This window comes from Vanessa cardui, chromosome 6, assembly GCF_905220365.1.
Source record: "Vanessa cardui chromosome 6, ilVanCard2.1, whole genome shotgun sequence".
Classification (NCBI taxonomy): domain Eukaryota; kingdom Metazoa; phylum Arthropoda; class Insecta; order Lepidoptera; family Nymphalidae; genus Vanessa; species Vanessa cardui.
In genome coordinates, this window is record NC_061128.1 from 6,129,948 (window position 1) to 6,143,777 (window position 13,830).

A 13,830-nucleotide genomic window follows, 5' to 3' on the forward strand; every position below is an offset into this window, starting at 1 on the left:
CGAAGTATAATTTTAGTAGAAGAGATTTTACGTTAAGGGCGCACGTGTACGTTTTATAATTTAAATTGTTGTGTTTGTTGCTTGTAGGTTGATTTTTATAATTACGTTGATAAATAATGTATAAATCCACTAATAGACAATCGATAATCCTAGCGTAGGACGGATTCTTTCGCCACCTACTGCGTTTTTAAATATGATTATATAATTTAATATGTCATCACGAGAACATCACGAGATTGATATATTTTTGAGGATCATAATTATTCGTTTACTGATTACGTATATAATCCATACGTAACAGTCAAAAATTATTAGTTGATAATTATATCCATTAATGGGATATTGCATTTAAAAAACTTTTTTGACTTTTTGACTAGTCTTTCAAAACATATATAATTTTAAGTCTGGAGAAAAATTGGAATATACAAGATTAATCTGCAAAACATGTAGTTATTAAGTAATTCACTAAATTTATTTTTAATCTATGCATTACTTTAAGAGAATGTTATAGGTATTTTGATTTAGGATGAGGCAATAAGAAATATTAAAAAGTAATGTTTTTATTCAACTTTATATATAATTATGCCACTTCTTATCTTTTTTTATGATGAACAAACAATGTTTTCATCGAATTTAAATATGTATTAAAAGTTCTGTGGAATACGGTAGGTATTCGCATTATCAACTGCAATCGGATACATAATATCGTTATTAAGAATAGTAACCACTTCTTGAGTAACAAAAGATTTTATTAACAACACATAAAATAAGGAATAAATAGCACGATTGGAATGACATAAATTCAATAAATTTAAATACCTGTGGTACCTTGACCTTGAACAAATAAAAGTAGTTAAACGCAGTAGGTATTCCAATCATTCGACATCGGCGTGAAATTGGTGATGTGGTTGGTCCCTACGGCATTTGCTAAACGTTGGTACGATAACCGCTAATGAAAAGAGTATGGTTAGGTCAAAGCGGTCATAATCGTAGTCTAGGCTCTTAGCAATTTAGTAATTATTTAATGTTGGTAAATTCTGAAGAAAGCCAAATGTTATTTCTTTACTAAGGCTGTACTTTTTAACAGTAATGCTAATGACTCAGTAGTAACAAGACACGAATCATAACCGATGATTCTGAGTACAAGCTCAGCGCAAGTACTGCTTAATTAATTTATTTATGTCATGGGAAGAAGGAAAACTGCACGTAGTGGATGAGATACTGCAACGCGTATCCATCAAACCGCATTGAAGTAAGATGAAAACCTTCTCAAGTCAAAGGCACGCCCAGAAATACGACGTTGTGATGTTGTGATCAAAGTTGCGATGTACCTTTGTTGAAACACAAATTAATACACGTCTACGTCATACAAACTGTGTTATGTACAAGAAGTCAAAATCGAAGCTGGGTCACGTTTCACTTGTTAAGAAATACTTATTATTTTATAGTTACGTGATACTTTGAATGATGTAAATATAACGAAGAATCAAAATATTGAAAATATATCATTAAAAAGCTACATAAATAAGTAGGTAGCTAGGTAGATGCATATGACTTTTATACTTAATATAATTGTCAGAGCTCTACGATTAATTAAAATTATCATTATATGTAACCATGCCAAAGTGGTGGTTTTCAAGAAATGCATAAATAATAAATAAAACGAATTCGTTGAAAATGATTTATTAGTAAGGCAGTCCATTCTCATACAAACAAACGGGACCAACAGAAAACCCTAAAAACGTTTTCACTCAACGGAGGTCAAAAAGTGTACTGTGAAATTCACTAACCTAACGTAAATATTGAAATATAAAACTCATTATTATTCACAATAAAATAAAACTAACATTTCTTTTTTTTGAAAAAAAAAAAATCAAAATGCCTGAATATAGAACCATTATAAACAAATACTTTTTTCTTACTTAATTTACATAAACGGTAAATATAAATAATTTAAGCTGTGCGCTTCATAGGAAAAAATCTAGCTTCAACTAGCACATTATGAAAGTTTACTATAAAACAATGTTAATATACTTTTCATGCAAAAACATCACAGAAACCTCTTCATTTAGTATGAACAGTTAAATAAAGAAAAAACTAACAGTTCATAGATAAATGTTACTCATATTTTAACACATTTATTTTTTACCTTACAAGTAATATAATTCATTAGTCATTTAGAGACAGAATAAATATTCAAGTTCAAAACATGATATATAAATATATGTAACATGTTATTAACTCTTTAATAAAGAATATGTTTTATTTAGACATCATTTTAGATAAGTCTGAATAATGTACAAACTTAATTTAATAATAAAAGTATACTTTAACTTTATTGATTACCTAATTTTAAAGATTTAGGAAATTGTTTTATACAAATTGAATGTTATAAACAATTAAACTAACTTCAATCTCAAACTAATTCAAACTTCAATTGTTTTTATAGTTCTTAGAACAAATAAACCATAAGTTATTGCAAAGCAATGAGTGCATGTAACATTTACAAAATTTTTCAACAGTCTATTAATTCAAAAACAGTTTTTTATTTTATTTAAAACCAACTTTAACCTAGAACCTCAAGTTACTATCTATCTATATGTATAAGTTATTTAACAGCTGGAAATGGTCTCATAATTTTTATGCTTACATTATGAATATATTATTAAACAGCATTCCTTCAAGAAAATAAGGTATCCAAATATTAAAAATGGTGTTATTCACTAATACATTGTAAATATATTGTATAGAGTAGTTAATAAATATGTAAATATATTATGCTTCGCCTATTTTTGATTTACCATTCAATTCACCAAGTTGACCTAACATAAGAACTGTGTTTATTAAATTTTCAGAGTAAATTCTCTGATTTGTCTCCATTCTTCTAAGTTTTTGAACTACATATTTTGAAAAGAATTCTAATTCATACTCATTTCCCTGAGATCGGGTATCTGAATCTTCAGAATTACGTTTGCGTTTAGCAACTCTTGGACTTGTTTGCGTTGTTGAACTTCGTCCTTTCCTCCCGGTATTATCATTGGATTTATTTTCAGCTGATTTATTATTACTAAATGCAAGGTTAAGATCTTCGCCTAAGTCATTAGCTTCTTCTTCATTTAATTGTATTGTCAAATCGTCAGGCACAGTAACCATTGGTATATGGTTGTCCAAAAAGAGTGGGGATGGCAGGAAGGACACACGTTTGCGTACCTTGACGGCAGATGATTTTGGTTTACTAGCGAGTTCATCATTACTGCCAATTACAGTATGCCTGCGAATGTTGTTTTTTCTAACCTCAGCTTTATTAAGTCTGTTCACCGTTTGTTTATTACTCCAAAAGTTAACTTTAATCTTGGGCTTAGGTTTGGGTTTTCGTTCCAATAATTTCGATTTTGATGGTGTAGGAGTTGTTGGAAATTTGTACCGAACACTTTCATCATCTTGTTCAATTATGTTCTGCTTTTTAATGGTTTTAGATGTTTGCTTATTGGCGTTGTTAAAATATTCCTTGTTGATTTTATATCGCACGTTATCATCATCCAGATGAAAGCCATTTTTCTTTGACTTTTCGTTTGTTGTTTGTTTCATTGTGTTTTTTACGAATTAACTGAATACGTAATGTCGACCTGTAATAATACAAGCAAAACATAAACTTTCACGATGTGTTAACTGTACAATAAAAATAATAAATTGTTTCCCGCCTAAACATCTGATTTAACAAACGAAGATTTGTACATTTTTTTATTAATATATTATATATTAATGATCAAAAACAATTGCGTATTGAATTATATTGGATTCTTTTTGACAAAAGGAAAGTATTACTATTGTAGCAATATGGTATATTTTTCATAAATTAGCATCAATTATTTTGAGGTTAGGTGATAGCATTAAATATAAAAAATACATTAGATGTTATTTATCAAGCAACTAACAAAATAATTGACTTGGTTTAGAGCTAATAATAACCACAATTATCATTTAGCTTATGCTGAAATAGTAATATTTGCCTTATCAGTCACAGTTTATAACAGAACGAATTACATAACCAAAAAATACAAATGATAGAGACTCACCTTCATAAATATTAATAATAAGTATGTTTATTCACTAGGCATATTATTTATAAAAGTTAATAAATAAAATTTTGGAAACAAACACGTCTCGAATAACACACCATAATCAAGTACGAATGACGCATATTAGTTTGTGACATGCCCACAAGAGGCGCTGTATACGCGGTCGCGCGGGAAAACTGGTATGGCAGCGTTCCGTGTTCGTAGGGAAATTTTCGAACGACACAAAGAAAATTCTTTGGTATTCTATAAAATAAATTTCATTGACTAATAAATATAAATTTTAATTTCACTTAAATTTTATGTAATAATGATAAATTTGTAATAAATCTTAACATTTAATTTTTTTTAAGAAAATTGTATAGTTTATGTTACTAAAGATAACAATAACTTTTTTAAAAACTGAGTAAAAAAATATTTATGAGATAAAATACCTCACATTTGCAACATATTGGCTTTAATTAAATACTTTTTTTGTCGTAAGGACCATAGCAATTATAGAATATTGGCAAGAGGACGATGATTACATGATATACTCATATTATTTAATTTTGAATTTATACGGAAAACAGAAGTAAATATACTTATTTCAATAAAAAAAAATTACTAACTTTAAAATAAATATTTGACAAAATGAGACGTAGGTATTTAATTGATTCACGCAAATATAAATAATTACTTTAAAATAATTCAATATTACCTATCTACATACCCTGTTATATACGTATGCTTTTAATCAACAGAAAAGGTCACCTGTTGTTATTCCAAAAATATCGTAGCCGGAATGCCATTTTATAACATTATTAATAGATAAATATAACATAAAATATATTGTAAAGCTACCCTATGTGAATTTATATAAATTATATTTATTAAATATGGTTGATTATGTAATTTATAAAAAAAACCTCGATTAAACTAAGATAGGAATATCCTATCCTTAAAATTATTAATTTGTAGTTTAATATCTAGCGAATCGTCACAATAAAATTTTATATTATTTTAATTAAAGGTATTTAATACGTAGGCATTAGCGTAATTCGTTATTAATAGCCGTTAATAGTTTCCTTTGTTTGTAAGTATTGGTAAATATTATAATTTAGTGCTGTTTGTTGTTAAAAATTAAGAGATTATAAGTAAGATTTTTAATTAGATAAGAATTTGATATTATGAAATGAACATCTGTCAAACTTACCATATGGTTTTTCATAGAAATCCAACCCATCTTGGCACGATACTTAATTTTTCTTTTGTTATCCGTAATCGTGGAGAGAAGGACTCACGTAATAAATATATTTACTTAGAACTATTAATTGTATCTTTAGACCAAATACACAGCTGATACCAAAATGCGTAGGTTATGTCAGACCGTGAGATCTCATCTCAGATTCAGACTGAATAAGTGGGAGGCTGTGCGCAATGCGGCACTGATCACGTCGAAAACTTTTTGTTGTTTTTATTTTATTATCAATATTATTACTAAAATAGTTCTGCCTTATATAATAATTTAAAATAATTATTTAAATAAATTGTTTACTTACCTTTTGTGAGCCAATAAAATGTAAACCAAATCAATGTTTTTGAAGGAAAAAAAAAATAAATTTCACTGTTATAATTTTTATTATTTATCTTAATGTCAAATTTAATTTTTATATGGGAGCCACAGTAAAAGCCCGGGAGAAGTAGCGGGAAATATTGAAATATATTGATTGGAGCTCGGATGCCCAGTCCGCATGGCTCGGCGACTTGCCGCAACATGACATGCGCGCTTTGCTTAGAAATGGTCTAACGTTTATTTACGCTGAATGTGATCTTTGTTCGGAAGTTGAAGGTCTTCTTTTCAAAACAAACTGCATTTTTAGCTAAGTAATTTTTGTTGATCATAGAAATGAGATTTTATCTTAATGATTTACATTACTTATTAATGTTTTTTTATTGCATTATTTTTTTATTTATAAACTAAGTATTACAGTTACAGTTATTATTCCTTAATAAGGCGGTAAACACGTAGACTACAGTTGCCACTTTTTTTTTTTAAAGCCATTGATGAGATTAGACTTAGGTAGTAATTTATAAGAAACACGAATTTCAACTGCATTACCCCATCTTCAATATATTTTATATTATGATTTTTTTTTCTTTGTTCGTCAATCACGCGAAAATTACTTGATATACCGGTATGATACTGACCAATCAACCTATATATTATTTAAAAAATACATATTATAAAAATTATTATAAAAATATTTTATTCAAAGCCCAGCAAAGCGGCCGGGTAACGGTCTGTTGTATATATAATATTTTATAATATTGTAAGGTTTTTTTAATTAATAATGTTAATTTTATAATTATAAATAATACGACTTACCTGAGCTCTAACTGCAGCCAGATGAAGCTGCGTAGCGCGATAGTCGTACTTCTTGACGGATATATCCTCCTGTAAAAATAGTAATATTTAAATATCTCACACCAAATATATTTTTTTGATCAGCTTGTCTTTTTTTCTAATTATTTTTGACACTTGCGGAAAAAGTTTTCTGGTGGAAAATTGATGCCTATATTATTTCAAATATTTATAATGACAAATATTTTTTTAACATTATAATTAGTTAAAATATGGTATACAATCTAAAATCTTAAAGTTTTTAATGGATATGTCTCTTTCTTGTCACTTTACCTAGATGATAAGTTTCAAATATTTAAACCTAATACTTAATGCCATCTATATGTAAATGTCTATACGTAGTTTGTTTGTGCTACGAGGCGTTTGCTGAAATATTCGAAAGACTTTCATAGATGGCTCTAGCTGCAATAAGTAGATACATTTCAACAGCGGAAGTAGATGGCGCTAGTAAACTCGACGGTTCGCTAACCTTTTGATACAACCGATATTAATACAATTCGATCTAAATATAGATAACGAATAAATATTAAAAATATCCAATTTAAATATAAATTCTTAAATTTAAAACTTTACTTAATACTACAAACATCTACATATGTTAGTTTCTAGATAGATTTTTCATTCTTACTTGTAATATCAGCATATTTTAGACCGTTCACACAACACCTTTGTAAATGATATCCTTTTTGTTGATCTGATGCACCAATTTTATTGTAAAGATTCTCTAATTTTTACATGAAAAGGTAACAAAAAGACATAAAAATATTCGCCACAATAACATTAGTAAGTTTATTAATATCCAATTGTTTATTGGAATTGAGCAAGTGAAGAGCGCTCTCAAGTATCTATAAATAAAATACAATGAAGTATTTTGGAAATTTTGTTTTGCTATAATATACATATATTGATATTGTTTAATTTCTCTATATTTTAAAGGATCATAATATTATGTAATTACAAGTTAGTAATGTATATACTCAGTAATATTTTGATACGATTGACCTCTCTATAAATATCAAAGTTTCAAAGTTAAGAAATATCTTGAGTGATAAAAATGACCTGTTTCGAAAACTTAAAATAAAATATCGTCATATAAAGCGAGAAATCGAGACGCATCCATTCAAGATTCTTTTCAAAGCTGTTCCTCACAATAGTGTCAAGCTGTCAGTAAATCCACGTCTTAGGTAATACCTATTCTCACACTTTATAAAAGAATTGTCAAATAATTCATGCTGTATTATTTTTATTAAAAATAAGACACTAGGATAATTTATAAAGGATTTTTAGTAGATATTAACTTTGTGTTAAATAAAATACGAAATGAATTCATTGTAAGTCATTGATATAAAAACTTGAAATGTTACGTTTTGTTCTAATGTATAACCATTTTTTTTACAGTGTAACAAATATAAATATTACTGCGTTAAAAAAATTTACAAAAAATTGTTGTAGTCTTATTTATCTTAGTAACTTAATTACAATTAACTTAGGATTTTCAAACATGTTTTCTGTTTCAACATTAAACTTGTCCCAATTTATACGTTTTGTAAGTTGTATGTATTGAATTAAGTAATACACTTTTGAATAATAGATTTAAATACATAAAAAACAGTCGCGACTCTTGTTTTGGAGATTGTATTATTAATAGTTATCAAAAACTTACTTGTATTTCGTTGACTTTATTATACATGCTTCCCTCGAGGCTACGAGCCTGCAGCCGAGCTAAAGAGTCCAGTCCATCCTGTAAATACGCTGTATATTTTAATGTGTTCATGAATAAAACCTAAAGTAATTATAACATCGCTAAATAAAATAACTAAGTCAAGTTCTTGTAAGGAAAGTTAATCTTTAATTAATATTTTACATTATAACATTTTGTCTATTAATAACTCTTTGTGACTAGAATTGGAGATACATCAATTTACCACAGTTTCAGTTATTATGTCCTTTTATTGGTACTAAGAGACATTTGGATGTGTTAAATTGTGTTACGAAAACTATATATTCTATACAAGTCTATATTTAAAGCATTTTAAAATATTAATATATATTTAGTAATTTCGTAAAGATTTGATACTAGTGAAAATATTTTAACGATTGAATGTTGAATTTTTAGAATACCTGTAGTTGTTTGATTTGTAATTCAAGATCTTGGGCGTCCTTTCTCAGTTGCTCGTAGTTCAGCCGCGCTTGTCCTCCGCCCATACGATCAAGCAACATCTCTCCGCGCAAAACTGGCGGCATGCTCTCCTGGTAAATATATCGCCAATATAAAAACAATTCCTTGAATATATTCTAATATATGTTATATTTTACGTATTTTTTTATAAAAATTAATATTTTCATGTCTTCGATATTAAGTTGAATTTATTTCAAAATAAATTATTCATTAAGCATTTCGCTCATCCAGAACGACATCGTCACTTAATTGAAAAGAATTATTGTTTCAATAGTTTTTGATTGACATCTATATAACAATAATTCTGACAATATTACACTAGTAGACTCTACAGTCTCTCTGTCTACCTGTGACCACGAATGCTATAAAGTGCTCGAAACGTCGGGATGTCAAAAATAATTAATATACGCGATTCAAATCCGTTATAACTAGTTTTATTTCAATGTGTAATAATCGCGAAAATTTAAGACAACATTATGTGAACCAGTACGGACTGAAAACATCAAATAAAATTGGCCGGTTGGAATATTACACTAGAAATTATGTACGAAATGAGATCGTTTGGAATGAAAAAGTCATTTTACAGATTTTTGCAATTGTGACGATGTCGTTCTGGATGAGCGATTTGACATAACTCAATAAATTAATAAATCGTATATCAACTAAATTCGTGAGTTCAAATTCAGAGGAGCAATAAAATTAACGTATTTATTACGTTTACTTTAATAAAGAAAGGCGTGTGATGCACTATTATATTACCATAAGACCGTTATGGTTCTTTTTCATAATATTTTGACGAGGTATATATGTACAACTTTATATTTACAGAATAAAATATCTCACCAAAAACAAAAAATGTAAAAAAATGCCAAGTCTCTCGATTAAGTCTTTCCATCATAAAAATATTTCAGATCTCATAAAAGCCAAGTCCTATTCAAATTATTACTTAGTTATAAATCAACACTTAGGAATTGTATCAATAGTTTTCTTTATATTATAATTATAGTGACTTGTGACCGCAGGCACTGCCGTGCCCCCAGATGTTACTATATCTAATTTAGATTATGAATTAAGATTGAGTGATATGACAGATTAAGGTGGAATTAATAGCATTACCACACAGGGCCACCTATGCAAATCAGATAAATGAGACTGCAGGAGTTGTATTTCAATTATGAAATTCATTTAATATACAAAAGAGCACACAATAGCAGGGTATCGAATAAAAGACTGAATTATCGTCCGAACTTACTTCAATGGATTGGAATCAATACAATATTTATTAAAAAATATATATTGAATTTATAAGATACGTAATACGAAATTATAAACGAATTAATGTTATTGTATTTGCAGTAACAAATATTCATAATAATTATCAAATTCGCGTGCTCCGTATTCATAGAGAAATTTGTTGGCAAGTATAATATATATCTAATTTGCTCGTTCATTACGTTTGGGATTCAAGTTTAAATTAATACGAATCGGTTCGGTCCACTCAATTAAGGCCCTACGTCACTGCGTTTTGTTTATAAGCACTTCAATTTGTAAAAAAAAAGTTCTACGGGCACATTAAAAGTTCCACAGGCACATTATTCTGTACGTCATGAATATGATTCGAAAACGATTATTTGTTTTGAAGTATTTATTGATTTTTCATATACAAATCCAATTAGGTACATTATTAATTATCTTCATATGCTTTAAATTTAATTTTTTTAGTGAAAAGTGAAATAACGATTCAATAGTGCTTATATTAGCCCATTTGAATGAAATATATTCAATTTAAATGAGAAAACTGTCAATTGATTATACAGCATAGCTACAGTGCAATACAGAACCCAGTATGTTTTCATAGTAGAGTATTAATTATCATTATAAATAAGCTCCGTCACATGAGTGATTCATAATATATATTTGTGATTGAAAGCTCTCCAGGCAATATGGCTGTTGGGTTATTTGGTTTATTTTGGTCAACATTAAATTATTACATTTATAATTTGAATAACGGCAATAACAGACTTCAAACAAGTCATTTTCATTATTTTATTCATTTCATTATTTACTACCTAGTACTAAAAATTGTTTGAAACTGCTAAAACAATGATCGAATAGTACAGTAAAGTGATGCAATGGAATAACTTTTTCAGAAACTTTCGTGAGGTCGTTGTATCTTATTTGAGTACACCAGAGCATAGTTATGCTCTACTTCTAAGTATAACTATGCTCTACTGTACTCAAATAAGTTGTGTAGTTAAAATAGAGCATAGTTATGCTCTACTCCATAACTCTAGGTATCACGAAATATGAGAGTTATGGTACCCTTAATTTTGATTTTATAATAACGAATATTTAAAATTATTGTCTAATATAAAACAAAAAATAATTTCATTGGTTATATCTGATTATTAAGAATCTAATAATTAAAAATATAAATATTTATATATATATAATAAAGTTTATTTATATATTTTCATGACCGATAAGTTGAGATGACCAAGAGATTGCTGAGTGGAAATATCACGTACACCTAAAACTATGGATTGAAGTCTAGGTTAGTGCCACTGAAGTGATGTTGTGCTTAAAGTAATTAGTCATGTCCTTTTCAACATTTTCAGGAAACAAAGTTGTCACGAATAATTTCGAAGACGACGAATTATTTGACGGTTCTTATGGCGTATGTTGAAGATCACGCATTAGTCATTTTTATTATTTATTTGATAAACGTAAATTGGGTGTATAATAAGTGGGATTGAAAATATTTACTTTGACTTGGCCAAAATATATTTTAATTTAAATTGTAAGAACAAACTGTCTAACAATATAAATAAATACCACATATTAAATGAGCGTGCAACCGCATCCGATCTGACGGTTAATGTGTTCTAAATAGAAAGTATATTCGGATCACGTTTTGCCAAAGTTTAATTTTGATCTGATTGTCTGTCGAGCGTGGTGTGGGTACCATTTTTTCCCTTGAATTATGCTAAGCTTATAATTTACAGAAACGTTAAATCTACCGATAAAAGAAGACAGAAGATTTAATTGATCAGTCAGGAAAATGTTTTTTTTTTTTAGATAATGACCAATTTAGATATAAAATGTGTTTTACTAAAAGATTTAAAAGAAAATACCGCAGCGACGTCAAGGGGCGGGTCATCTGGTTCTGGTGGGTACGGTGGTAAGAAAGCACGCAGAGGCGTCCGCATTGGGGGCTGATTGTTTAGCAGCGTACGCGCAAGATGGGCCAAGTCTGCAGTACTCGACACGGCGCGCGCTTGCGCGCATAGAGACTCGTAGCGTCGAAGCTGGTTGTTACTCTGTCAGAAAAAAAATAAACATATTATATATTTTACTCGCAATTTTATTTTTTAATTCTGATATATTACAATTTTTAATATCCACGTTCAGAGATAAAAAATTCTTTATTAATAACATCTTGTACGGTAGGCCATGCGTGTGTGCCAAAGATACTTATGTATTGCAATAAGAAACATTCGCAACATTATCTGTGTAATGAAACTACCGCGATACCTTGTCGGTCATTATTTCTCCCTCTTGACAAATCGCGTCGCTGACAGCAGTTGTTACGTCAGTCAAAATTTCCTCCAGCTCCTGAAATTAACGTACTATCATTAATTATGTGATGCAGAACCAAATAAAAAAGCGTGGAACATAAATTTTCAACCAAATAAGCAATAGAATATTCCCTGTTCGTGAATATGTAATTTTTTTTTTACTTTAATTTATTTTACGTTCAGGCGTTTTTCAAAGGAAAGGTTAATTATACCTAAAACCTTTTTACATAAGTATAGGTATTATAAAAAATTGTTTTATATTTAATAAATTATTAATGAATTAATTTAACTCCTCTTCAGTATTACATATTAATATTTCTTAAGCTTTCTGTATAAAAAAGATAAACAGGTACCTAAGTAGTGAGTAAGTGCCAGGAGGCGACCTATTTGCATCTCATTTTGGCACTTTAATGCTAAACCTTGTTATGAGTGTTTTAAATTACGATAGGTTGCAGTTTTTTGACGGCCAGTGTTAAACAATATTTGTTTATGATAAAATGTAACAAAATAGATCGTATATGTTTTAGCTACAAAACGTTTCAGCCAATTTTGTTTCGTATATTTAAACGAGCAATTGTTTTATAAACAAATGAAATATATTCTTTAAATTTAATTCATTTTTGAGCCATAATTATACTAATTAATAATGTTCTACAAAATAAACGCACGATGAAAAAGATATGGGTCTAATTAATCGTTTTTATTCTTTGGTTTCAGTGATAATTTATTTCCGCTTACAAAATACAGACTCAGCTATAATTTACGGCACCTCCACTTTTTAGATGGAAAAAACAAAGACCAAAAATAATAACTCTTTTACACCCTATTTATCTCGTGATGGCTGAATTATAAAAATACTGACATAATTTTAATTGAGTGACTTTCATTCGTAGATAACAATTTCCATATATGAATTTAACTAGAGGTAATACGATTTTATATACCTTTTTTATTGATTACAAAAATGAGTTTATTAATAATTGAATCGATTGTAGATTTTGTATAAATATATTATATAAAATCTACGCTTACAGTATTATGAAGTGTGTTGAGCAATTACGTTTTTATAATCGAAAAATTGATGAGATAGAATTTCGATTGGTTTAAAAAACAAATCGCTGAGTATATTGAATATATTGAAAAAAATTTGTACACGTATTATAAAATCAATAATTTTTGGATAATTTAAGATTGTTATGTCATACAAGAGAATTCTGAATGGATTTTATCTCTCGATCTGTTTAATATTTTACATAGTCAAAGAACGTAGATTGAATATCTTCTAAAAGTTTCGTCTCAAGTTTTTCTAGCTACAGCATAGTTGTTCGTACTTTTCTATCTCGAATTACAATTTTTATTTAATATCTTGTGTTTATATTTCATTCTATGATTAGCTCCTTATATATTTAATTTTTTACACAATGTTAAGAGTTACATATTATATCCTGTAATAATAATATACAAGACGTCACAGCCAGATATGCATCTTGCATGAATCCGGCTTTAAAGCGAGGAACCGTCAGTTTAATTAAAATCTGCTCGTGTTTCTATTGTGCGCTTGAAGCCTTCCATATCGAGATTAATAGGGTTGGA

General features: G+C 28.5%; 2 protein-coding genes across 10 annotated transcripts in view; both read right to left on the bottom strand.

Moving 5' to 3' along the window:
- LOC124530166 overlaps nt 1-13,830 on the bottom strand; it is a 206,892-nt gene that overhangs the window by 36,895 nt on the left and 156,167 nt on the right. For all 8 annotated transcript variants that reach the window (XM_047104169.1, XM_047104163.1, XM_047104166.1 and 5 more), the window contains 5 exons: nt 12,194-12,274; nt 11,794-11,979; nt 8,602-8,730; nt 8,144-8,221; nt 6,445-6,513 (listed from right to left, as the gene is read on the bottom strand). In XM_047104169.1, the coding sequence (XP_046960125.1) occupies nt 6,445-6,513; nt 8,144-8,221; nt 8,602-8,730; nt 11,794-11,979; nt 12,194-12,274 (543 nt within the window). The remainder of the gene's footprint in view (nt 1-6,444; nt 6,514-8,143; nt 8,222-8,601; nt 8,731-11,793; nt 11,980-12,193; nt 12,275-13,830) is intronic.
- On the bottom strand, nt 1,668-5,296 carry LOC124530167. Of its 2 annotated transcripts, none has more exons than XM_047104172.1 (2): nt 5,272-5,296; nt 1,668-3,626 (listed from the first exon to the last, which is right to left on the bottom strand). In XM_047104172.1, exon 2 carries the CDS (start codon nt 3,586-3,588, stop codon nt 2,776-2,778), a length of 813 nt encoding a protein of 270 aa, XP_046960128.1. In that variant the 5' UTR covers nt 3,589-3,626; nt 5,272-5,296; the 3' UTR covers nt 1,668-2,775. The 2 variants fall into 2 exon arrangements, with proteins under 2 accessions (XP_046960128.1, XP_046960127.1); XM_047104171.1 differs by lacking the exon at nt 5,272-5,296 and adding an exon at nt 4,077-4,233.